The sequence below is a fragment of the Podarcis cretensis genome (assembly GCF_951804945.1).
Source record: "Podarcis cretensis genome assembly, chromosome: 2".
In the NCBI taxonomy this organism is placed as follows: domain Eukaryota; kingdom Metazoa; phylum Chordata; class Lepidosauria; order Squamata; family Lacertidae; genus Podarcis; species Podarcis cretensis.
Genome location: NC_137171.1, coordinates 94,044,327 through 94,069,006, shown reverse-complemented (window position 1 = coordinate 94,069,006; position 24,680 = coordinate 94,044,327). Strand labels below are relative to the sequence as shown.

Below are 24,680 nucleotides of genomic sequence, written 5' to 3'. Positions count from 1 at the left end.
AGCAGATGCCAAGTTCCTGCTGCACTGCTTTGAAATGGCCTGTTTGAGGGCCTTTCTTCTGACGGCTGGAGGACTGCAAGCAGTAGCTTACTACCATTTTAGGTGGAGCTGGGGGCATCTGCTGCAGTGAAACCCCACCATCACCAGTAGTCCTCTGCACTACTAAAGCTGGCAGAGAGGATATGAAATACAACCTACCTGCTCCCGCACCCCCCAATGACATCAAGCTACGGTTGGGGGCAGGATTGCAGCCTAATTCCTTTCGATTGTCTTGCTAGTGTGGTAATCTTTGTATCTCCTCAGTTGCATTGTCCAAAGAGTAATTTCTCAGAATTCTCTGCTTTTCAGAAGCTACAGATCATTAGCAAATCATGACAAATGTTCAACTTTGCACTGACATAGAAACAAATGTGAAGTTAGGTCTTAAGCATTTGCCAGTAGTTTGCATTATTTGTCACCAGCCTTATTTGCATTATTTGTCACCACCCTTCACAGCTTAAAAAAAGAAATTGGATGACATTCAACTAAGCTCTACACGGAAGTGGACCCACTGAAATTAATGAACATGAATATGTTATGTCAATTAATTTCGACAGATCTACTCTGAGTAATACTTATTTGCATACCACCCATTACTGCTAAGCAGGAAGCCACAGATGGTGTCTGAGAGGCAGATTGCCACCTTTTCTATATAATGGAGATCAGCTTATATTTAGTATATGTGTTACCAAAATCCAAAATGGCAGAGACAGCAAGCTGTTCTTTGAAACTGAAATAAGAATGGGTGGGTTCTATACTACATAGAATGCACGGCTCCTGTATGGAAATATACAGCTCTGATGGCATCATATGAGGCTGCACATGACTTTGTCTTTACCCTTCTCACCAGAGCCCAGAAACTTACCTACAGCCTTGCAATAAATCCTGCCCACATAATCAGGCTCTATTTTATCCCTTCTGCTGCTGCAGTTGTCTAGTGTATGCAGACTTTCAGCCATGCTTTGGGTTCCAGAGATGATCCAAGCAGCTGCTACAGCATCTTCTAAACCATCCTCATAATCACCCCCTTATCCCTGGCTGTTAAGGGAATCAGGCTTCAGAAACATTATGGAAACTTGGACCAGAATCCAAAGAGCTATAGAACTGGTACTGTTCATGATCACAAGGAGCCCTTAGACTTACCAAACAGCAGCCCCCTCCCTGCTCTTCCCATGTATGGCAAACTGCTTTATAATCAAAGGGAACTTCAAACACAGCTTGTGATACGACATAGGAGACAGCTGTTGAAATGGGAGAAAACTCTATTTCCACTGGGCTAGGGCAAGTCCCTTTCATGAGCAGCTCTTTGGATCCTAGCCACTGTCTAATATCCATCCTGCATTTATGCAATGCTGTTTGAGTTTCTCCTAGTTTTAGCAGTACATGCAAGAGCGACACCAAGCCTCTGGCTTGTATGCTTGCTCCCATGCCTCTTCTCTGGCATAAGCATGAGATGAGAAGCCCCCACTTCCTGTTTAATCAGAATTCTTCATTATGTCTGAATTCAGGGGAACTGTGGTTCCTGAGAAAAAAAGCTGTGATCAAACCTTGGTTTGTGACTGCTGTTGGTTCTCAAACAAGTTTAAACAAACCAGAGTTCCTTGAATTCAAACATAATGAGAAACTGGTTTGTTTAAAAAGGTACGTGAAAGTTTTTGATCTCCTTACTATTCCATCAGAAGAGAAGAGGTGAGAAAACATGAGCCTGAGGCACAGGCATGTGGCAGTAAACTATGGTTTAGCATTACCGCCATACGAATTTCTATTCTGTCTCCATGCTAAGCTGCACACACATATAGATGGAAAATGAGTGTGACACAGCTGGAGTACAGCAGGCTATTTTGCTTGGCTTCAGTAGCTTGTATTTAGGTATGGGGAGAAATTTGGTTCAGTTCTCAATTAAAGGCAAATCTACCCAATTCATACTTTCTGAAAAAGTACATGGACCAAAATAGAGCATTCCTTTGAAATCTGCACTTCTCCTAGCAAGTAATGCAACAACAAAAAAATGCATATACCAGGGTAGAGAACACATTAAAATGCACATATTAGTGAATTTTGAAATAGCATGAGAAGATGTATTATATTAGGGGAAAATGCTTTGGGGAAAATAGGTATAGAATGAAAAATTGAAGACAAACTTTCATGAGGATTTTAAAATCCTGAATTTGAGATTTAGAAAACTGAAAGAAATTGAAATTGACAGATCTGCCTGCTCCTACTGGTAGTCAAGGCTTTTTAAACATATACCATATTTTAAAATTGGGGGAGATTGCCCCTGTGTATAAGACTACACCCCCCTTTTTAACCTTATTTTTTTTAGTAAAAAATCCTAGTCTTATACATGGAAAAATACGGTAGTTCATTTTAAAGCCATTTGAACAGTAGTCACTGTTACTACTACTTATAAAGCATTTTTGTATTCAAAATGCTGTACCCTCTGCCTTTATTTTTTTTTTAACCTCATGTAAAATGGTCATCCGCTATTTTAAAATAAGCTGAGGCCAAGCGCTAGTAATTTGCCCAAGGCAAATTAAGCCAGTCCTACCTGGAACCAGCCATCCCAGATCCAAACTCTGAGCCATACTGGTTTTCATTCCACAAACAGAAGAGGAAATTGCAGTTGCAAACATTAGCTGCCATCCCTTGACTATCAAGACAGGTGCTGAAATGCGAAAAGCTGTGGAAGATAAAATAAATCATTTAAAAGTTCTGCCCTGCAGGGGGCATAGCAGCGGCGACAACAGCTGTGGCTTGCAATTACACATAACTGTATCCCCAAACCCCCAAATATGTACTATATTAATATCTCTCAATTAAAAGGCTGCAACTGCAATCTTATGCTTAGATTTCTAACGTGTTAAGCACTGTGCCTGGTGGACAGAGAAAATGTGTTTGGGTGTGTGTGTGTGTTTTTCGAGTCACACAATCATGCAGAACCATAATTAGTTACCTGCAATTGCTAATCATACATGAGCATTTGGCATTTGGAAAAACAAATTATCCTTCTTTCATGCTAGGTAATGCACATGTCCTCATGACCTTTTAATACAAAAGCCAGGCAATCGAAAGGCTGGCTGCGGCACAAAGACTGGGGAAGCTGTTAACAAATGTGTCCCAATTTGGGCTGGTGCTCACTTGTTAAATGGATGTAGGAGGAATGCAGACATCTGAATAGCAATGAAGGCTATAAACTGAATGTCTGGAGTATGGCAGAGCACAGCCCACCCTTCCCCCCCCCCCCATCCGTCAAATCACATTTGCGGTAACAATTTGACTGACCCGAAGCTCCTGTGTCCCTTATAGGCAACCATACTTTCAGCTCTTATCTTCAAGGAAAGCTCACATATATTAAATAGGTTATGGGTTGCGTTATGAGCATTTTCATCAGCTGATGTAAAATAAATCTATTAGCCACAGTTGTCCTTCATGTGATAATGATGTTTAGAGCTCATTAAAAAGTAATTGTAACCACTTTCCCTTACTTTATCAGCAGGATTCAGCTGGCGATTTGATGATCAGAAGCATCCAGCTGAATCATGCTGGAAAATACGTCTGCATGGTGCAAACAAGTGTGGACAAGCTATCAGCTGCTGCAGACCTGATTGTAAGAGGTATTTGAATTTTGTTGCCGTTGTTGTAGTAAAACTACTGTTCCCACCAACCGCTGCTATGGATAATAACATAAAGCATAGCTTGAGAGAGTTTACTACGCTCGATAACTAGCAGCCTATGAAGTACTACTGATTATTTGGTACAAAATATGGAGGGGGGGGTCTTCTATCGAACCTTAAATGGTAACAACATGCGCTAATTATTTATTTAGTTCTGTTTGAAATGTTGATGGCGGTGTTAATTTGCTGAATGTAGATGTGCACTGAGGCAGTTTTTTATGTGAGAATGGACTTTGCTGAAAACCCTGAGGCCTTGTGCATGTACTGATTCCCTGTACCCCTTAGTGTGAACACAGTTTCACCTCTTGGCATTTCATGAGGGAATGGCATTTCAGCTAGGGTCAGGCAGTGGCAATTTGCTTGCAAGTTTTGCCCTTTTACAAATTTGCATAGGCACATACTGCCTTCCTGTGACACTTCAGTGGGTCACTTAGTTGGGCAGGATGGGGTTGAAAATTACATATGTTCTTTCACTTCTCCCTAGTTTTAACCATTGCTCAGCAATGCACATGTGCAATAATGTGCAAGTGATGGCTTGCAGAAAAGAAAAGAAACCAATGGGTTTTTTTGTGCTGCGCAATGGCCACTTCAGCTAAATATGCTTGGCAAACAGCTGCTATACAGTGGTACCTCAGGTTAAGTACTTAATTCGTTCTGGAGGTCCATTCTTAACCTGAAACTGTTCTTAACCTGAAGCACCACTTTAGCTAATGGGGCCTCCTGCTGCTGCTGCGCTGCCGGAGCACGATTTCTGTTCTCATCCTGAAGCAAAGTTCTTAACCCGAGGTAATATTTCTGGGTTAGTGGAGTCTGTAACCTGAAGCGTATGTAACCCGAGGTACCACTGTACATTGCAAATGGTGGTGGCTTACACAGAAAATGAAAAACCAGTCCCCTTCACGTCATGCATTGGTCACTTCAGCTCAGCAGCTGTCAAAGGGGTGTTGCACCTGGATCATTCAAGTAGCCAAGCTCAGTTACTGATCCAGTTACAGGTGATTAGAACAGAGATAGATTTGGAGTCTGAAAGTTGAAAGCTAAACTGGCAGCAATTTTATCATTGTCCAGTGTTGGCATGGGGCCAGAAAATAAATTCAGTTCTCAAAATTTTTGGAAAGCTTACAGCAATTTTGACTTGGGACAGTGAGACAGCTGCTCTCTAAAATGAAGCAGATTTCAAGATACAGAGTGCCCCAATACATTTCCTGCTATTGATGGTTTTCACGTTGGCTGTTGTTATGGGGTGAACTTTTGATATGAGCTTTACTAATTTTAGTTAGAATTTATTCCCATTCTGCCTTTCAGAAAACAAGGAAGGCTTACAGATTTGTGGCTTTGGGCATAACACACAGGATAGATTTAAGATAGTTTAATGATAATTATGTCATCTCACCGAACCCTGGGAAATGTAGTGCTGTCGAAAAGACTAAATATACTTAATACAGAATCCTTTTTACTCGTTAAATTAAAAATCCCAGGATTCTTTTGAGGGAGCTATGGCAACTGTAGTGGTATAATATATTTGTTCCGTAGTTAGGACCAACGTTTCATGACATCCATCTATTGGAAATGGGGTTTTTTCCCCTCTCCCAGATAGCCTGCACTGTGACAGTATTTATTCAAGCATTTTTCTGCAGCCTTTTATAGTGGAAACCTTCAAGGCAGATAAGGATATCATGATAAAAGCAATCAAAAAGGAGCATAAGTGCAGCAGCTACAGCTGGAACCTGTTGGTGGCCCAGATCCTCACCCACCTCATCCCACAAGGCCAGCCTTGATAGCTGGGCAGGGCCATTCACCTGTCTGCCGCTTTATGTCACAGTAATGTTCAGTGTAAGCCATTTTCCTTTGCCCATACAAATTTAAATCAAACGATGAGGACAACAGCACAGTGCTGTCAATCAGTCAACTGGAAGGGCTGGAAGGGCCATGGTAGCTCTTTCAAAGGATCAATGAACCCCCATTTTGGTAGAGCCATGTCTTTTCCTACTCCACACTAGACATCAGGTGTAGGGCAGGCGGGTGCACCTTGGCTGATATAAGCTCACAGGACCACTAGCCAGGGGTCAGCAGACTTTTTCAGCAGGGGGCCGGTCCACTGTCCCTCAGAGCTTGTGGGGGACTAGACTATATTTTGGGGGGGAAATGATGCAAGAGTACAAGCCCCAGTGGCTGCTTACCTGTGTCTTGCAAGTGGCAGGGGCTGGCAGCGGAGGGCTCTGGAGAGGGGCTGCTTAAAATGGTGGCCGCTTGAGCACTGCTGCTGCTGGCACCAACAAAGCCCAGCCCCCCTCCTCCTCTAGGCAGGGTGGGGAGAAACCAGGAGGAGGGAGGGAGGAGCCGCCGCTGTGTGAGAGAGAGGGAAAGAACGCTCGTACTGGTGATCCACTTGGCAGTTCCTGGACTGTCCGCGGGCCAGATCCAGAAGGCAATTGGGCCTGATCTGGCCCGCGGGCCTTAGTTTACCTACCCATGACTTAGGCTTACAAGCAAGAGCTTCCACACCCCGACCTACAGTATAAAAGCAAGAGACAGAATGCTAACAGAAGAGGAGGGAAAATCCAGAGGGGATTTCATTCAGCACAGACCACGTTACTATCCGAAAAGCCACACACTCCCTGCTGCAGGGCAAACAGAGTGAAATAGCTAAGCAGGATTGTTTGGTGTTCCACAGCTCAGGCACCACAACCAAGAAAGCGGTGTCTCTCCCCCCCCCCCCCCAAATACAGCATACTCTAGATGGCAAGGAATCAGAGCCTCTGCACAGGCAAGTTCATATAGCACGAGAGAGTCCTGAAAACAGTTTGGGACCAGGGAGTGATTTGGGACACCCCTGACTGAAGCACATTCACTTTAGGTTTTGTTGGAATAGCAGGTTGTCTGAGGATCGCACCCATATTGGAGAAAGGACTAGTTTTATAATACATTATGATAGCCATATTGACCCATTTAAGCAAGGAAAGTTCGCTCAGTTTATTCTCACCTTATATAGATTTAAGTTGCTTAATCCTTAATTATCTCATGTTTTTGATCAAGTGTGTTGTGCTTCTGAATATGAACGCTGTGGTCCATACATAAACCTCTTGAAATTCAGAGAAGCCATCTTCCTCTTGCCAGGAGAGAGAATAGGAAACGTGATCATTGTCCATTTAAGAAGACAGCAGTGGTTTATCAGCTGTTCCCTCATGGGAGCAAGATATATTGTTGCTGCACTAAATGCACACTCCATTTAATGAGGACGAGGCCCAATGAGCAGTTTAAATACCAATACATTAGGCTGCTAAATATTTAAAATCCGTAATACTTGAAGTTCTTAACCGAAAGTATATGCATCATTTTGTAGGGAATAATCTTAAATTTTGCTAGGAGTCTGTTAAGAGGAGAATATATTGCAAGGAGCCTGCAAATTCTGCTAATGACTTTATTCCTGCATTTTGAATTTCCTTCTCCCCCACACCCCTCCTTCTTCCAAAAGGAATTTTCTTTGCGCATTGCACCATCTGCTGGAGAGGAGAAAAGAGCAGTAAATCAAGCTTTTACATCACCTGCTGATAACAGCTAGTGATGGAAAGGCACATGGCCTGTCTAGTCAAATACTATCTTAGAACTTGACTTGAACAGGGGGGGAAACTAGTTATAGCTATGATTCTGTTTCTGCTACACTTAAAATTATTACTGTCACTACATCATTGAATTTGATTGAAATACATGGCAGTTGACAAAAACTAAGAGATCTGTGATACTTTTAATCACTCTCCACTTTGGCTTAGCATAAGGTTTCTGAATTTCTTGGGTTGTTGCCAATAGAAACTCACCCGAATAAATCAGCTAGGTTTTAAGGTAGCACAAGCGTCTATGACCTTCTGCTTCATCTCTCTAACAACCTGTCTTTTGGATTCTGGTGATAGGATTGTATCCCATTTTTTTTAAAAAAAATAACTAGTAAACATTTTATGTAGGTCGAAGCAGAATATTTTAGCAGGTATCTCCAAACCTGGGAGAAGAGCTTTTGCTTGGTCAAGCAGGTGGGGCTTCTTTCACCATGAAGCCGTGTGGGAGAGCACATCTGTGGACACTCCTCTTGGGATGCCAGAAACCACTTTCAGGACAGAACATGGCCAAACTGTTATGATCAAAGTTGCATCCCCAAATATAGGAAAACTTGGAAGTATCAGACTCACTCTGTATGGCTCCATGAGAAGGAGAGTTACGACTTTTATCCCTTAAAACTAGTACAGTCGTACCTTGGTTCTTGAACAGAATCCGTTCCGGAAGTCCATTCAACTTCCAAAACTGTTCAGAAACCAAGGCATGGCTTCTGATTGGCTGCAGGAGCTTCCTGCACTCAATCAGAAGCCACGTCAGACATTCAGCTTCCAAAAAAAGTTTGCAAACCAGAACACTCACTTTCAGGTTTGCAGCGTTGGGGAGCCAAAATGTTCAAGTCACAAGGCATTCGAAAACCAAGGTACAACTGTACTGAACCAAAATGGTGAAATATACCACCTATGAAATGCAACCACCAGAGGAAATTTACAGAGCCCTTTGTAGCAGAGTCCAAAACTCTTTGAAAGGAAGGACATGAGAATCATAGAACTGTAGAATCAGAAGGGATCTTGAGGGTCTTCTCGTACAACCCCCTGCAATGCCAGTGTGGTGTAGTGGTTAAGAGCGGTGGACTCGTAATCTGGGGAACCGGGTTCACTTCCCCGCTCCTCCACATGCAGCTGCTGGGTTACCTTGGGCCAGTCACACTTCTTTGAAGTCTCTCAGCCCCACTCACCTCACAGAGTGTTTGTTGTGGGGGAGCAAGGGAAAGGAGATTGTGAGCCGCTTTGAGACTCCTTAAGGGGAGTGAAAGGTGGGGTATCAAATCCAAACTCCTCCTCCTCCTCTTCTTCTTCTGGAATCTCAACAAAAGCATCCATGATATGTCATATTGGACTAAGCCTCCTTGCAAAGTTTTCGTATTTCTTTTTAGAGGGAGTTGCTATTATTTAACATCATCCACATATATTGTGTAGTGATATTTGCAGAAGACTACCTGGTCTCAGACATACCCAACCACAGACTAGATGTATCCTGATTACTAGGGGGAAAGGAAGGACAAGCTGCAGAGACTCTAAAAACTACAAACTAAGACAAGAGCAGGAAAAGTGCACTAAAGGGGAGATGAAAACTGCACCTCTTTAGGACCCCAGAGTGTGTCTGGTGTGTAAACAACTCACCAATCACAGCTCTGTCCAGAAACAATGACAGGTGGAAGCAGCCAAGGTGGCTCATTTCATAGAAATTACTTGCAAGGGTGCATGTACATTTTGCTTCCTAACTTTCTTTTCTATGAGGAATAGAAAAAAAATGAAAGCTCAGAGTTTGGGGCGGGGCATGTCCAGGGACACCAATCTAAGCCTACGTGGGCACTCGGCTGGTGAACTCTACTGCAGACATTCCATTTTAACAATTCAAGAATCTTCACTGCCCCATACACTAAATATGAGCCACTGTCTTGCTTTGAAAGTTTTAAAGCAGGATCAGTTAGAAAGTCACAAATGACATAATTTTAATGTGGCCTCCAAGGTTCTTGGTTCTGCCTTCAGGCAGGTGTTTTACACCCCATTTCTAACCTTTAATAGTAGGGTTTAAAAATAGCAAAGTCAAAACAGTGCAATCTTATACGTGTTTATTTGGGCTTGCTCTTAGGTGTGTGAAGACTGCATCCTCACAGCACAATCCTCCACATGTGTATTCACAAATAAGTGTGGCTGTGTAAGTGTGTTTAGGACTTCAGTCTCAGTCCATTTCTTATTTTAAACCATAGGCTTTGCATCTACTGTTAAACGTAGGCTGGCAGCAGAGCTTAAAATACAAAACAGAAAATTCCATTATGGACGGGGCTATCACAGAATGTAGAGCTTTAGATCAGAGTCTCTGTTATTGCAAACTATATCGTTTCAAAAAAAAAAACCAAAACATTTTATGATTGTTTCTGGCTGTTGCTGCTCAAACAGCCATTTTAGATGTTATATAGTCTTGCTTGTTCGATAAAAATCCTATTTTTGGCAATCCCATCCCGAAATATTGTTCTAGCTGTCAGTTAAGTAAGTAAGTAAGTAAGTAAGTAAGTTAGTAAGTAAGTAAGTAAGTAAGTAAATAAATAAATAAATAAATAAGTTGGACTATCCATTACAGAACAAGGTAAACTTATCAAAATTGATTTCAGTAAGAATTCAATTGAGAAAGCTCTGAAATGAAAGTATAGTTTGTTTGAGGTGTCTCATATTTCCCTATAATCAATTGTTCCATCTACTGACCATTAGGGAGATGTAATTTGTAAAGTACATCATGCTAGGTAACGCTATAATAACCCACCATTCTGCCTTTGAACTGGCAGATCTATGAAGACTGACCAGCTGTGAAAGCAAGGACTACTAAGTATTCTTGCTGGAGGCACACAGTACAACCTTATTCAGAACTGATTTCATAGAGTGCTGAGGGGTAAAGTTATACTGGAGTGGTTACATTTCAAATTATGGTTCTAAAATGACTTAATTTACTCTGGGGTTGCAAAGCAGGCTGTGACTTTTTTTATTGAACTGTTTGAAAGGAAATTCAAGTGCTAGAAGGTTAGGCATTAAAAATAGGTGACTAAATCATGATATTTCAATCCTTGAAATGTTTAATTGAACGTGATGAACATATTGAGGATTATTTCATAGTGAATGTGCATAGGATTGCACTGACATTCATTTATTTAACATAATCCTGAAGCTGCTATATCGCAAAGTTTCCAGGCCTTGCCTCACAAGCCTCATATTTTGAACTATGGCAAAATGCAATTTTGGGGTCCCTATCTGCTACTTTTCCTAAAGGATTTTTTATTAAAAATGTGTAAGTAGTCAGCATCTATCTATAGGAGATAAAAGTGAGTGTCCAAGAGCAGATTCCATGTGCAAAAGCAACTATGCATGTATTTAATCCACTATAAAATATGTAGCTTTAGCCACTGAGGTTAATGTTTGATTATCTGTGCGAAAATAAACTCAGATAAAAACAGTGCACATCATGGAAATTCATTCTTGCTGAAGGGAACTATAAGTGGTCCAAATTAAATATATATTGTCCAAAGTATCCCAGGGTTGTCATTGTCTGATCTGTTTTAAAAGACTTCTTTGCATACTGAAAACTATTAACTTAAACCTTGAGCTGAAAGGTCTTGTTACTTCTTAATACTTGACGTGAGATATTTTACATGCAGGGTATGTCTTACTGAGGATATTTGAAACTTGTGTTATGTGTGTTTCATAACAGGTCCACCAGGTCCACCCGAAGCTGTGACAATTGATGAAATCACAGACACTACAGCTCAGGTATCCTGGAGGCCAGGAGCAGATAATCGTAGTCCCATTACAACATACGTTGTTCAAGCAAGGACCCCATTTTCTGTGGGATGGCAAGCGGTCAACACAGGTAACTAGACATCTTAGAACATGCAGAATATGACCACTGAAGCTTGCTTTAACCGTTTTCCATGAGCCCATGGGATTTCTGGTTATGGGGAAGAAGCAGTGTTGGTCTGATCCAGTTCTCTTCTTGTGACTGAATGGAACATATCATTAACTCATTTACATCTATATCTATATTTCTTTCTCAATATTTTTTCATCCCAAATTTAGCAAACAGAAAAAAAGAGCGACCAACTAATGGCTTATCTCTAGAGTCTACATTTTGTCCTTTCCCCCGCTTTATTTGGTTTTTAATCCAAATATTTCATTATTCGGTAACCATTGGGCATTCTTACATTCTTGACCTACGCTTTTCTCCCCTAGTGCCTGACGTCATAGATGGAAACACATTTACAGCAACAGTAGTGAGTTTAAACCCGTGGGTTGAGTATGAATTCCGGGTAGTTGCCGCCAGCCTTATTGGGATTGGAGAGCCAAGCAAACCATCAGAGAAACGGAGAACTGAAGAGGCTCGTAAGTAGAAGCTGAAATGCTGCATTTGGCATTTCAATCTGTCTTTGACACTTCCATTAAATAACTACTTTTACTTGGTCAAAATTGTCTGCGTAAGAAGGCAATGCATTTAACTGAGCAAACTTTATTTTTAGCAGTTTACTACTGCTGTGTCCACACCTCTTCATGCTCATAACAGGAGGCATGGAGGTACAGACAGTGTTTCCTTTTTGACACCTTATAGCCCATATATCCCAGCCTTCCCAAGCTGAAGGCCCTCCTGAGGTTTTGGACTAGAACTTCCATCACCCCCAATTACTGCCTTGCTGACTGAGGCAAGAGCTTTAAATCACCCTTGGAGGGGGGGGGGATCATGGGAACTGTAGTTTCCCCATCATAGATATACTTTCCAGCATCCTCAATAAGATACCATTCATTATTCCAAGTTGGTATAAGGTGATTAATCTCTAAACTTATTGTAAACATCAAAAAAAGGTAAAAGGTAAAGGTAAAGGTACCCCTGCCCGTATGGGCCAGTCTTGACAGACTCTGGGGTTGTGCGCCCATCTCACTTAAAGGCCAGGGGCCAGCGCTGTCCGGAGACACTTCCGGGTCACGTGGCCAGCGTGACAAAGCTGCATCTGGCAAACCAGCGCAGCACACGGAAACGCCGTTTACCTTCCCGCTGGTAAGCGGTCCCTATTTATCTACTTGCACCCGGAGGTGCTTTCGAACTGCTAGGTTGGCAGGCGCTGGGACCGAGCAGCGGGAGCGCACCCCGCCGCAGGGATTCGAACCGCCGACCTTTCGATCGGCAAGCCCTAGGCGCTGAGGCTTTAACCCACAGCGCCACCTGCGTCCCACAAAAAAAAGGTAGTGTTTGCCCAAAGGCATCAGTGACATAAATGAGATCCTGTGTGGTCATATAATAAAAGAGTGTTGCTCACGTAAGTGCTAGGGCTTCATTTTTGTGAAAACACCCTACACCCCCCCCCCCAATTTGGATGGAATTAAAATTTAATCTGCCCATTCACTGGGAGCTTTAAAGACTCTCAAGTTATATTAAAAGCCATCATTTGTTTGAACGATGAGAAAAGCTTTTATTGCTAACATTGTATATTCCTTATTATGTGGTGCAGCAATCTGGGGTGGCTCTAGTAACAAATGGAATATAATGCAAAACAGAGTCCCTGTGGAATGTCCCATGCTACACTTGCAGTATTACTTTAGGTTGAAAACAGCTATTGTGAGTGAAACACCTTTTGTCTGTGCAAAAGACCTTCCTCTCCCTCTCTTCCCCCTGTGCCCCCCACCCCGCCCCACAAAAGATATGCTTTGTAGGGCTGGAGGGACAAAGGTCCTATCAAACAATTTCAATACTGTGTAATCTTCCATGGTACAAATATTATTTTTAAAAATTTAATAGAATTTATATACCATTTGATTGTAGAAAAAACACTCAAATGTTGACATGAAAAAAGGATAATAATGTCTACAGTGTTGTTTTAGAATTGAATGTAAAGAAACGGGTACTAGTTGTTGCCTGTACGACCTTAAATTCTCTAATATCTGCAAGGGAAGTCAAAGACATATAAAATATCCAGTTCATTAAATTAGCTACTGTTGACTCAGCCTTATTGTCTGCTTGTATATTTACCAAAAGCTGTAGACCTAAGTTAGTAGCAATCAGTTTCATGATTATAAATAAATGAAATGTGTTATAGGGAAAATAATTTTTAAAACTATTTGCAACAGGTAATTGGCTCATAAATATGCTGTTTGGCCATCTCATTTTCAAAATTATGTATTATGTGCTCTCAAAGTGCATCATAAAAACCTGCTGCAAAGCATTTTAATCAATATTCTGATGAATGCTTCTCTTTTACATTGCAACGTAGACATTGAGATATTTAGAATTCCCTCCCCTCTCCATTTTATAAAATGGTACTTCCAAAAGAAATTTGCTTTCAAATCTCAGTGACAGAATAGTTAAGAGTGACACAACACATAAATGAAATGTTACATAAAGATGGCAAACTCATCTTATTAAAGGTGAAAAATTATTTTTTTAAATGTTCAAAAATGGAAAAAAAAAACCGGCAACAGCAGGTTATCTAAAAAATACAGTGGTACCTTGGTTCTCAAACTTAATCCGTTCTGGAAATCCGTTCCAAAACCAAGGCACGCTTTTCCATAGAAAGTAATGCAAAATGGATTAATCCGTTCCAGACTTTTAAAAACAACCCCTAAAACAGCAATTTAACATGTATTTTACTATCTAATGAGACCACTGATCCATAAAATGAAAGCGATAATGTACTACAGTCGCATAATCAATCAATCAGTATTACTGGGTTCCACACAGTCACAAAAACAAACAAAAAAAGAGCCACAAAAAGGCAAAATAGCAAAAACAAACAGACCACACCATAACACTCAGAACGGAATCGTAATACTCATAGCACATTCGGCTTCCAAAAAAAGTTTGCAAACCAGAATACTTACAGTATTTCTGGGTTTGTAGTGTTTGGGTTCCAAGTTGTTTGAGTATCAAGACGTTTGAGAATCAAGGTACCACTGTATTTTCAATTTCTCCTGAAAACTCAGAAATTGTTTTTGTTTTAAATCTTTGCTAAAAGTGTAGACACCAATATATCTTCCCTGTATAAACATCAAACATGTTATCCTTACCTTGTAACAATCACATTTCTCCCCTTTTCTATAGTTCCTGAAGTCACTCCAGCTAATGTCAGCGGAGGTGGTGGTACCAAGTCTGAGTTGGTCATAACCTGGGAGGTAAGTGAGCTGTGAATTCACGGGGCAAGAAAGGGGAGGGAAATGAACTGTTTCCTGTTTTGTGCCAAACCTACCAGAGACTGACTTGAGGGTGTTGAATCAGGCAGCATTTTGCGTAGGGACGTAGTATTGTTATAAATAATACACCAGTCCTGTCTGCCTCCACTCCAAAACTGAAGAGGGAAAGAAGGTCTCTGAATGGGCTGAAACATGGCAAGTAAGGAGACGCGCAGGGCAGAGACAGCACACACTTGCTACATACCCAAATTGGTTTTGGAATTGTTCTCTCTTCCCAGTGTAAAACGTAAGAAGACATTTTAGAAGAAGGGAATGGGTTAGGGTTCTCCAACAAAGAATTCTCACCAAATTATAATTTCTTTGGGAAGAGAAAGCATGCATAATATACGTTTGCCCTACCTACTGTGCAATTTCAAACAGACCCTGTGGGTTACAGTCAGGAAAAGTACTCTAATTTCTGACTTGCATTTTCCACATCCTTACAGAAGGAAAAATGCATGGATTGCTTGACAAGCACATTGTTGCTTCCGAGATGTACTAGAAGGCAATATATTTGTTTTCCAATACTTGTGTTGTTCCTTAATGTGCTGAAGTTCACCCTTCCTGGAATTAATTAGTTTTGCTCCATGCCTTCTACAAAAACAATGTTTAAAAATGCACAGTGTCTAAACTATAACCCCTAATTTTCAAGAAGTATAAATCGGAGATATTTAAGATCTGACTGTAGGTGCACAAAAATCTCCCCCTCCATGAGAACCCATAAGAATGGAGAAAACCATGTTGCTCTTCCAATTCAAATATAACACATGAGCACATGCTAATCCATTTTGTTTCAGCCAAACTTGAGAACGTGCTTAAGTGGCATTCTGAATACAGACATTTCCTGGAATGCGGTTTTTCATTTCTTTAGCTTCCTTGCTAAAGCTCAAAATATGCAAGACTAGATAATTGCAATATGTGCACCAGTGACCTGGTGGTGATGTGACTGGTTCTGACATCAGACAGCATTTGCCTGCTAGTCTGCATCCCACTTCAACATGAACGCCCTGCCACAAAGAAGTTCACAGCATACTTAAAGTAGGTCATGCCCTTTTGCTTCAAAACTAGCTACTTGCTACATCTGGTAAGGTAGGAACAGCACACAAGGGAACAGAGAGGGACATTGGTAAAAGTCATGGAGAGTTTTTGTGGTGTAGTAATCTGAACCACTTTAAAATCATTGCATTTACTGCCTCTAACAAAAGAGGAACTGGGGGTTATGAAATGCTTCAATTGTAGTTTTCAAACTCAAATGGGTTCTGCCAGCTAAGAAGCTTCACTCCAGTTATATTAATGCATTGCAATTTTATAAGTTTATGTTGTAGACTTATGTTGTGTGATTTTGAGGAATGTATTACTTCTGCCCCCTGTTGTTCATTGTGAAGGCCTTTGGGTATATACAATACTATAGATTGAATTGACTATTTACATGATTAGTTAATAGCGGACAGCCGAGTGAGGCAATTGGTCCATTTTTATGAGTCTTTGCGTGTGGTACAGTTAAGTTGTGAACATTCTATTGTACACCCAGTTTGGGCAATATCCCATGCAACTGAAAGTGCCAGTGTGGATTTAAAACTGTGGTTCCTATAGAATACAAAGGGGTAGGACTGGAAAATTTCAGACACTTGCTTTTCTTAACTGCGACACTAGGGTTTTTAAGAAGTCTGAAACTCTCTGTAACCTCTGCAAAGAAGCTTTTATTATATGCTTGTACACCACATTCCTACACTGATTTCCCCTGAGTTGTTAAAACCCATTTCCTTTCCCACTACACAAATATTAGAGCATCTCACTCATAACATGTTTATGACTCAGATCTAAAGGAAGTGGCAAACACAGCTTATAAAGTGGCTTCTTGTTTATTAGTGAAGACGGTGGTAGCAAAAACAGAAAGTAAATCTCCAGATGGATGTGTAATTCTGTCCTTATTTGGATTTAAGTCCATTTAGATAAATTCAGATTCTAAGAGCTGTCTTGCAGATGGCATTAACATGCTTCAGCTTTGATTATTAGCTGTCCATAATATCTAGGCTGCAGTTGGTTCTTCTTCTTATGCTATTTTTAATAAGTCATGTTTTCATAGGCGCAAATAGACCATAAAAACCACATCAGATAGCTGGAACAAATTAGCACAGAAACATAAAATGCTTTTCAAGTTGAGTGTTTAATTTCCTCTGCCAGAGAGTGTATTTCCAAATTGCACTATATGGATCCGTTAAATTTCTTGGAGACCATTTTTATTGTGCCTCTTTGTAAATTCATTCTACACATTGGGCTGTTCCCATTATTTCTTTTCTTGTTGTAGACAGTGCCTGAAGAGTTACAAAATGGAGGTGGGTTTGGTTACGTGGTTGCCTTCCGTCCAGTTGGGACAATAAGTTGGATGCAGACGGTAGTGGTTTCTCCCGATGCCTCCAGATACGTGTTCCGGAATGAGAGTTTACCACCGTTTTCTCCATATGAAGTCAAAGTGGGGGTGTACAACAACAAAGGAGAAGGTTCTTTCAGCCCCGTCACAATTGTTTATTCAGCTGATGAAGGTAAAGTCCAGCCTAGTAATCTATTGCATGTGACAAGTTGGCCATTTACAGAAGGCATCTATATATTATTGGCACATTCTACTGATGTCCAGGTCTGCTTACAATAAATAAGCATGTGTCCAGCTTTGGAATATATTCTCCTCTAAATTAGTAATAATCATATTAACAGTAATATTGTGCATCAAGAAGAATTAGGTCATTCATTTAAGTTGCCATTTATGTCTAAACGCTTTGCAAACTTAATTTCTAATTTTGATGTTTATTGGCACTGTGCAATTTTATTCATTCATTCATTTGTCCGTTCAAGAATTTATACCCAGCTCTTCAGCTGGAAAGGATTACAGAATGGTTTAAGGATATATAAACACAACATACCCTGCCACGAGGTTTACAGTCTAAAAATACATGACATAAAAGGGGGAAATGCATGACATTAAAGAGCGAAATGAGAAAACTCGGGCTCAATTCTTGATGCTATAAGGTTTTTATAATGACCAGCTTGCATAGCAACAAGCTGCTCACAATCAACCCAGCCTTCTTGGAAAGGTCCCTAATGCAGCCAGAAATTGCTGACCTTATAGGGAGCCTTTGCCTTCTGGAGCCTAGCTTGGATCTTCCAGCTTCTTGCCGCTCTCGTGTCAGCAGGTAGGCTCACAGGTTGATGCTCTCAGCTGAGAGCAGTGGTCCTCCTGCTGCCTTTTGTTACAAGCATTTGGCACTAAAATCTCCAGGAGGGAGAAGATCCTGGCCTAGCAGGGAGTGGAGAGGACTGTCCCTTCTTGTCTGCTGTGTCATTTCTTCCTCACAGGGTAGTTGGGGCTCTTATCAGGATTGTGGTATGTCCAGTACCAGGGCTTTGATCTTGAGTTTAACTCTACTCCGAGATTATACTAGGGATGCAATAACACATCTTATCTGTTTGCAATACATAACAAGGATTTTGATAGTTTCCATTACATGTATGTCTTCTCTGAAGGAATGTACTAATATTTAGCAGGAATGAATACAGTGGGACCTTGGTTTAAGAACAGTCCTGTTTACGAATGATTTGGTTTACGAACTCCGCAAAACTGGAAGTAGTGTCCCAGTTTGCGAACTTTACCTCAGTCTAAGAATGGAATGCGCTGGATTATGGAGAAAGCTAGAGAGTTCCAGAAATAAATCTACTTCTGCTTCATTGACTATGCAAAAGCCTTTGACTGTGTCGACCACAGCAAACTATGACAAGTTCTTAAAGAAATAGGAGTGCCTGGTAACCTCATCTGTCTCCTGAGAAATCTCTATGTGGGACAATAAGCTACATTTAGAACTGGATATGGAACAACTGATTGGTTCAAAATTGGGAAAGAAGTACAACAAGGCTGTATATTGTCTTCTTGCTTATTTAACTTATATGCAGAATTCATCATGCGAAAGGCTGGTCTGGATTAATCCCAAAACGGAATTAAGATTGCCAGAAGAAATATCAACAACCTCAGATATGCAGATGACACAACCTTGATGGCAGAAAGTGAGGAGGAATTAAAGACCCTTTTAATGAGGGTGAAAGAAGAGAGTGCAAAATATGGTCTGAAGCTCAACATCAAAAAAGCGAAGATCATGGCCACTGGGCCCATCACCTCCTGGCAAATAGAAGGGAAAGAAATGGAGGCAGTGAGAGATTTTACTTTCTTGGGCTCCATGATCACTGCAGATGGTGACAGCAGCCACGAAATTAAAAGACACCTGCTTTTTGGGAGAAAAGCAATGACAAACCTAGACAGCATCTTAAAAAGCAGAGACATCACCTTGCCAACAAAGGTCCGTATAGTTAAAGCTATGGTTTTCCCAGTAGTGATGTATGGAAGTGAGAGCTGGACCATAAAGAAGGCTGATTGCCGAAGAATTGATGCTTTTGAATTATGGTGCTGGAGGAGACTCTTGAGAGTCCCATGGACTGCAAGAAGATCAAACCTCTCCATTCTTAAGGAAATCAGCCCTGAATGCTCACTGGAAGGACAGATCCTGAAGCTGATACTCCAATACTTTGGCCACCTCATGAGAAGAGAATACTCCCTGGAAAAGACCCTGATGTTGGGAAAGATGGAGGGCACAATGAGAAGGGGACGACAGAGGACGAGGTGGTTGGAGAGTGTTCTCGAAGCTACCAGCATGAGTTTGACCAAACTGCGGGAGGCAGTGGAAGACAGGAGTGCCTGGCGTGCTGTGGTCCATGGGGTCACAAAGAGTCGGACACGACTAAACGACTAAACAAGAAGAAGAAGAAGAAGAAGAAAAGAAGAAGAATGGAATCTGAATGGTGGAAAGGCACCGGCAGTGGGAGGCCTCATTAGGGAAAGCATGCTTCGGTTTAAGAACAGTTTCTGTTTCAGAACGGATTAAGTTTGTAAACCGAGGTACCACTGTATCCTCCAATTGGAAACTGCTCTGATTTATCTTAAATGTTATCAGTACATGGCACACTGAATAAATTTAGGAAAGAAATCGTTTCATGAATTATTTGTTGCAGAATTGATATTCCACACAAAAGAAAGGGCCAAAGCTCAGTTGTAGAGCGTGACATTTACAGGTTTCATATATGCAAAGACCCAAATCCAATCACTGCTATCTCAAATTAAATGGCCTTGGGTTATAATGCTTAGGAAAGGCCTTTGCTCAAGATGCTGGAGAGCTGCTGCCAGGCAGGTTTGAAAATGTGGAGCTTAACAGGCTTATAGCTGGATACAGTCATCAGTCGCTGGCCCTCTTATAACTTCCACATGCAGACAATTCTTCAGGAGCAGAGGCTACATGCATACAAGCTGTGCGCACACTGATGTTGCATCTATCCCACACAATTGTGGGATAGATTGTGCAGACTGGGCACAGGCTGCCTCTGGGCACATAGAACTACCAACTCAGGTCTGCCACCACAATCCTGGCTCTCCCTTCACCTACTGATTATACACAATCCTTTTAACAGCTGAATCTTGTCTCCATAACAGGTATGCCAGGGTGGGGGACCTAATTAGGCCTGTCATGCCTCCCCATTTGACCCGAGAGGCCGTTTCAGCCAGGGATAGGGCAGCTAAGGGCAGGGCTCAGCCAAAAGGATGCTTGCAGGCACCACCAATCAGTGGTGCCTGCAAAACCCCTTCCAAAGTGCAAGGCAAGATAGCACTTCTCAAAGCTCTGTTCTCCACAGCGCTTTGAATGGTGCTTGTGAAGATCTGAGAACAACTGTCAGCTTTTCAAAAGCCCCGTTCAAAGCACTGCAGAAAATTGCAGGCCAAAAGGTTGCATGATGTCCAGTGATTGACAGGTGAGCAGCCTACTTACCTGTCAAACGTAGCCCAGGAGGAGTGAGGAGATAATGCTCTGGCCCACTTGGCTACAAAGGTTCCTCACCCCAATGTGTAGAGACACCTGCAAGCTACCCTATCCTACCTTATTCCTGGGCTGTTCTTCTTCAGCTCTTCCCTTCATACAAACCTAGGGATGCTCGAGACATATCATCACACTCTGGTTCACTGGCTGTTCCTTCTGGAGAACAGGAAATAATATCTCTTCATGATGATATTATTATGTCATATGCTGAGTATCACTTTGTATTGTTGGGGGGTGGGGGAGATGGAGGATTCTTCCAACGTCCTGTTTATTGAGCATTCACCCCAACTTGCGGGCAAAGAATTTGCACAGAGTTATTACAACATCATTGTTAGTTGACCGTCCATTCTGCTTTGTTTATGGGGAAGCTATGTGACACAATTATCCCATACTTTACAGTGCATTTTTCCAGCACCACAAAAAATTGAGGGACTTTATTTTATTTTTTATTTTATCTTATTGCACAAGAGCACCAAATCCACGTTATTTCTGCAACCTATCAAAAACATGCATTCCTGCAAAATAGTGAAATTCTGATGCTAGTTATGGGCCTGTTGTTTTGTTAGCAGACCAACATCTGTAGTAATGTCTAATTTATATCTAAGGGTGAGATATAGTGACTTGCCTTAAGGCATCCACAGAGTCAAAGCTGACTTTATCCCTTGGTTAGGTAGGATGAAAAATAGCTATGACTACAAAGGTGAATCTACATCTAACCACTGTTTCTTCTTTTTAGAACCCACCAGAGCTCCAACCCATGTCTTTGCCAAAAGCCTTTCTGCTTCAGAAGTACAAGTATTTTGGACCTTGCTCCCAGAGACCCAGAGCAAAGGAAGAATACAGGGGTACGAGGTAAGAATGTAAGGGACATAATTAGCTGAAACAATCCTTGTTTAGTCTGAAACAGTATTATGTGCACAAATACTTTGTTTTAAACTGAAAATCTCCCTCCCCTCCCCGCCCTTAACAATGCACTTAAGCGTATGCTAATCCACTTGGTATCAATGAGCAGTAATAACACGTGATTGTCAGTCTTAGTGCGTTGCAATGCAAGGTGGAAGCCCTCATGCAGGCCTTAAGTTTCTGCAAATTCCATGAACTATCAGCTATTTGGATTTGAGAAGAGTTTGGATTTGATATCCCGCCTTTCAGTCCCTTTAAGGAGTCTCAAAGCGGCTAACGTTCTCCTTTCCCTTCCTCCCCCACAACAAACACTCTGTGAGGTGAGTAGTGTGACTAGCCCAAGGTCACCCAGCAGCTGCATGTGGAGGAGCGGGGAAGCGAACCCGGTTCACCAGATTACGAGTCCACCGCTCTTAACCACTACACCACACTGGCGCTCCACCATATAGTAAGAAATACACAACACGCAGCCACAGTGCAAGCCTAAATGCCCGTTTATTGTGCATATTGTATTTTAGATGTCTTTCTTCTTTAATACAAGATTTAAAGTCATAGAACTAGAAATAAAAATACGGAAAGGCTCCTGTTAGGGAACCCCTCCTTTGGACCTGTGAAGAACACAACATTCTATGATCAGTGTAGTTAAGTGGAATGTTAAAACCTGTGGGTATAGGGCAGTATATAAATGTCATAAACTATTATTATCATTATTATTATTAAGGGCTATAAACATGCCCATCAATGAGACTACTGCAGTGGTCAGATGTGCTGACTGCTGGTTTCACGCATGGAAGGGTTGTCTTGAAACAGTGCAGCCTCTTGAAATAAAGGCAATGGCAGGATTTATGGAGAGCTGCTAAAGCAAAAATCCAGACAAAGATACTGTAAACTCTTCGAAGAACGAAGTTGTGTCGATTCTTTTTTTTTGTAGTAAAGGTTGTATGATATCAAGGCCTTTACGTCATTTCACACACAAACAACAACAACCTAGGCCTTCAGTTTACCACTAGCTTCAATCAATGCAGCTTTGGATCGATATCAACCACAAGATGCCATGTGACTGTGGCAGATTAGAGCCCTCCATCTGGGCAGAACCTTAAATAATTGAGCTGTGGCATTTGATTGGCCCAAAGCAGGATTGGCTCAATGAGAGATCTACTATTTACATGGGAAACCAAGAAACGTAACACGGAATTGAATGGAATGGAATAGAAAAATGCATGATAGAAACTTCGGTCAGAGACAGGTTTTGTAGAGCTAATCTTACTCTGTGGCGGGAATGTATGAAGGTTTGCTGGATTGTTCTAAGCTACTTCAAATTGTAAAGTGGCTATTCAGGTGTGGAGTTTAAATATGAAAGCATGTGTTTCATTTGTGCAGGTTAGATACTGGAGGCATGGGGATAAGGAAGAGCAGGCTGGAAGAATCAGAACGGCTACCAATCAGACCTTTGCAAAAGTCACCAGCTTGAAAGGCAATGTTTTGTACCACATGGCTGTCAAAGCTTACAACACAGCAGGAATGGGACCTTCCAGTCCAATAGTCAACGTGACAACTAAAAAGCCACGTGAGTGTGGGGGGAGCACTTTTTCTTTCTTTCTTTTTTTTTTTCTACATGGTACTACTCTGTGCTGCATTTTTGAGTACCCATAATATTCCAGCATCCCTAATTTTATTAACTGGAACACAGTCTTTGCTGGGCAGGAAATAAAAATATTTGTCTTTCTGTTCAGTGCAAGGACTTCCTCTACTTGTCACCAGTGCACTGAATTACCATCTGATTCCCTTTTCCATCCATAATACTTTGCCATGTCAGCTCTGCTGCTGACTCGGAATACACGTTTTCCAGGAGCTCTTGAACTAAGCAAATGTAAGAGTTCACTAAGAACCTCTCATAAACTATACTGAAAGAGGAAGGAAAACTTTGCTGCTTAATAACATTCACTCTCCTTCACTTTGAATTTAGCACCGAGTCAACCCCCTGGAAACATCATTTGGAATTCATCGGACTCTAAGATTATACTGAACTGGGATCAAGTAAAAGCACAGAATAATGAATCTGAGGTGAAAGGATATAAAGTACGTAATGGGCAGTGAAACTTATTTTCCATTGTTATGAGACATTAAGCAGTACCGCTGTATTGAACTAACTAACTTCTGAATGAACTGTGAAAATTTAAATTTTTCAGTGGGATCTGAAATTGGCATAAACTTCATGTGGGCTATGATCTAAACAACTTTGATAATATTCTGTAGACTTCAGTGATATCAGTAAATGTGCATACTATGCAGTGTATATTATGAGGATGATAATCTAATAAACCAGGACTATTTTTCACCAGCAAGTCCAATGGCATTAAAGCATCACCCAAACTGATAATGAACTGACAACCAATGCCTCTGAGAGGCACAGGTTTTAAATGATTCAAAATGCAGTGGCCCAATCCCAGGACAAAATACACCACTAGCACTTGCACCAATGTAGGCTACCTAGCTTCCTCCTCCTACTCAGCACCTGTTTGGAGCACACCCCCCCCCCATTTTATTTCATAAAATTTATATACCACTCGATTGTAGAAAGAACCACAAAGCATGAGCTTAATGCTGTGCTGCCTAGGCTCATGAGATATTACTAATGTCTGCAGTGCTGCAAGTAGCAAGGGAGTTGTTCATCCTGTTCACTTGGGTGGAATTCTGCTTAATATTTCAGTCCACTTCCTTGCCTGGCTGCTTTTCCACCCTCACCTGATACAGACAAGGTCTTGCATGGGGAGCTTGAGTTGTTGCAGCCATTGTGACACTGGTGCAACAGCAGCTTTTCAGCATGGCGGTGATGTATTAGCATTTGCACATCATAAGACATGAAATTCTTGGTGAAATTCTACCAAGTATTTTGATCTCAAGGAGAGCAGAGCTACATGAACAGCTCTGACTTCACAAATCCAACAAGAGAATGAAAGTAATGCATCCTACTGCTCAAGAGTATGACAAAAAGCCACACGACTTTTCAAGAGCCAAGGCATATATTTTCTCTAGGGACTATAAGAGTTGATTAGCTATTAATATAAGTCCTAGAAATAGAAGCAAACTTCTATAGAAAATCTAAGGCTCTTGCTTTTCCCCCTTCCTTCCTTTCTTTCTTCCCCTTGGCTAAAAATACGGTCTAGGTTTTATACAGATGGAATAGACAAAGCAGCACATCTGTTATAGAAACTAATAAAACATCTGTGGAGCTTTCGCTGCCTTTTGATGAAGATTACATCATAGAAATAAAACCATTCAGTGATGGAGGAGATGGCAGTAGCAGCGAGCAGATCCGAATTCCAAAGATATCAAGTAAGAGCCCT

General features: G+C 41.3%; 1 protein-coding gene across 12 annotated transcripts in view; it reads left to right on the top strand.

Moving 5' to 3' along the window:
• LOC307206094 (contactin-4) overlaps positions 1-24,680 on the top strand; it is a 532,821-nt gene that overhangs the window by 503,876 nt on the left and 4,265 nt on the right. For 11 of the 12 annotated variants that reach the window (XM_079958879.1, XM_079958886.1, XM_079958885.1 and 8 more), the window contains 9 exons: positions 3,533-3,653; positions 11,022-11,180; positions 11,540-11,689; positions 14,394-14,464; positions 16,830-17,064; positions 21,167-21,282; positions 22,714-22,900; positions 23,300-23,412; positions 24,501-24,669. In XM_079958879.1, the coding sequence (XP_079815005.1) occupies positions 3,533-3,653; positions 11,022-11,180; positions 11,540-11,689; positions 14,394-14,464; positions 16,830-17,064; positions 21,167-21,282; positions 22,714-22,900; positions 23,300-23,412; positions 24,501-24,669 (1,321 nt within the window). The remainder of the gene's footprint in view (positions 1-3,532; positions 3,654-11,021; positions 11,181-11,539; positions 11,690-14,393; positions 14,465-16,829; positions 17,065-21,166; positions 21,283-22,713; positions 22,901-23,299; positions 23,413-24,500; positions 24,670-24,680) is intronic. The other variant, XM_079958884.1, reaches the window with a different exon arrangement.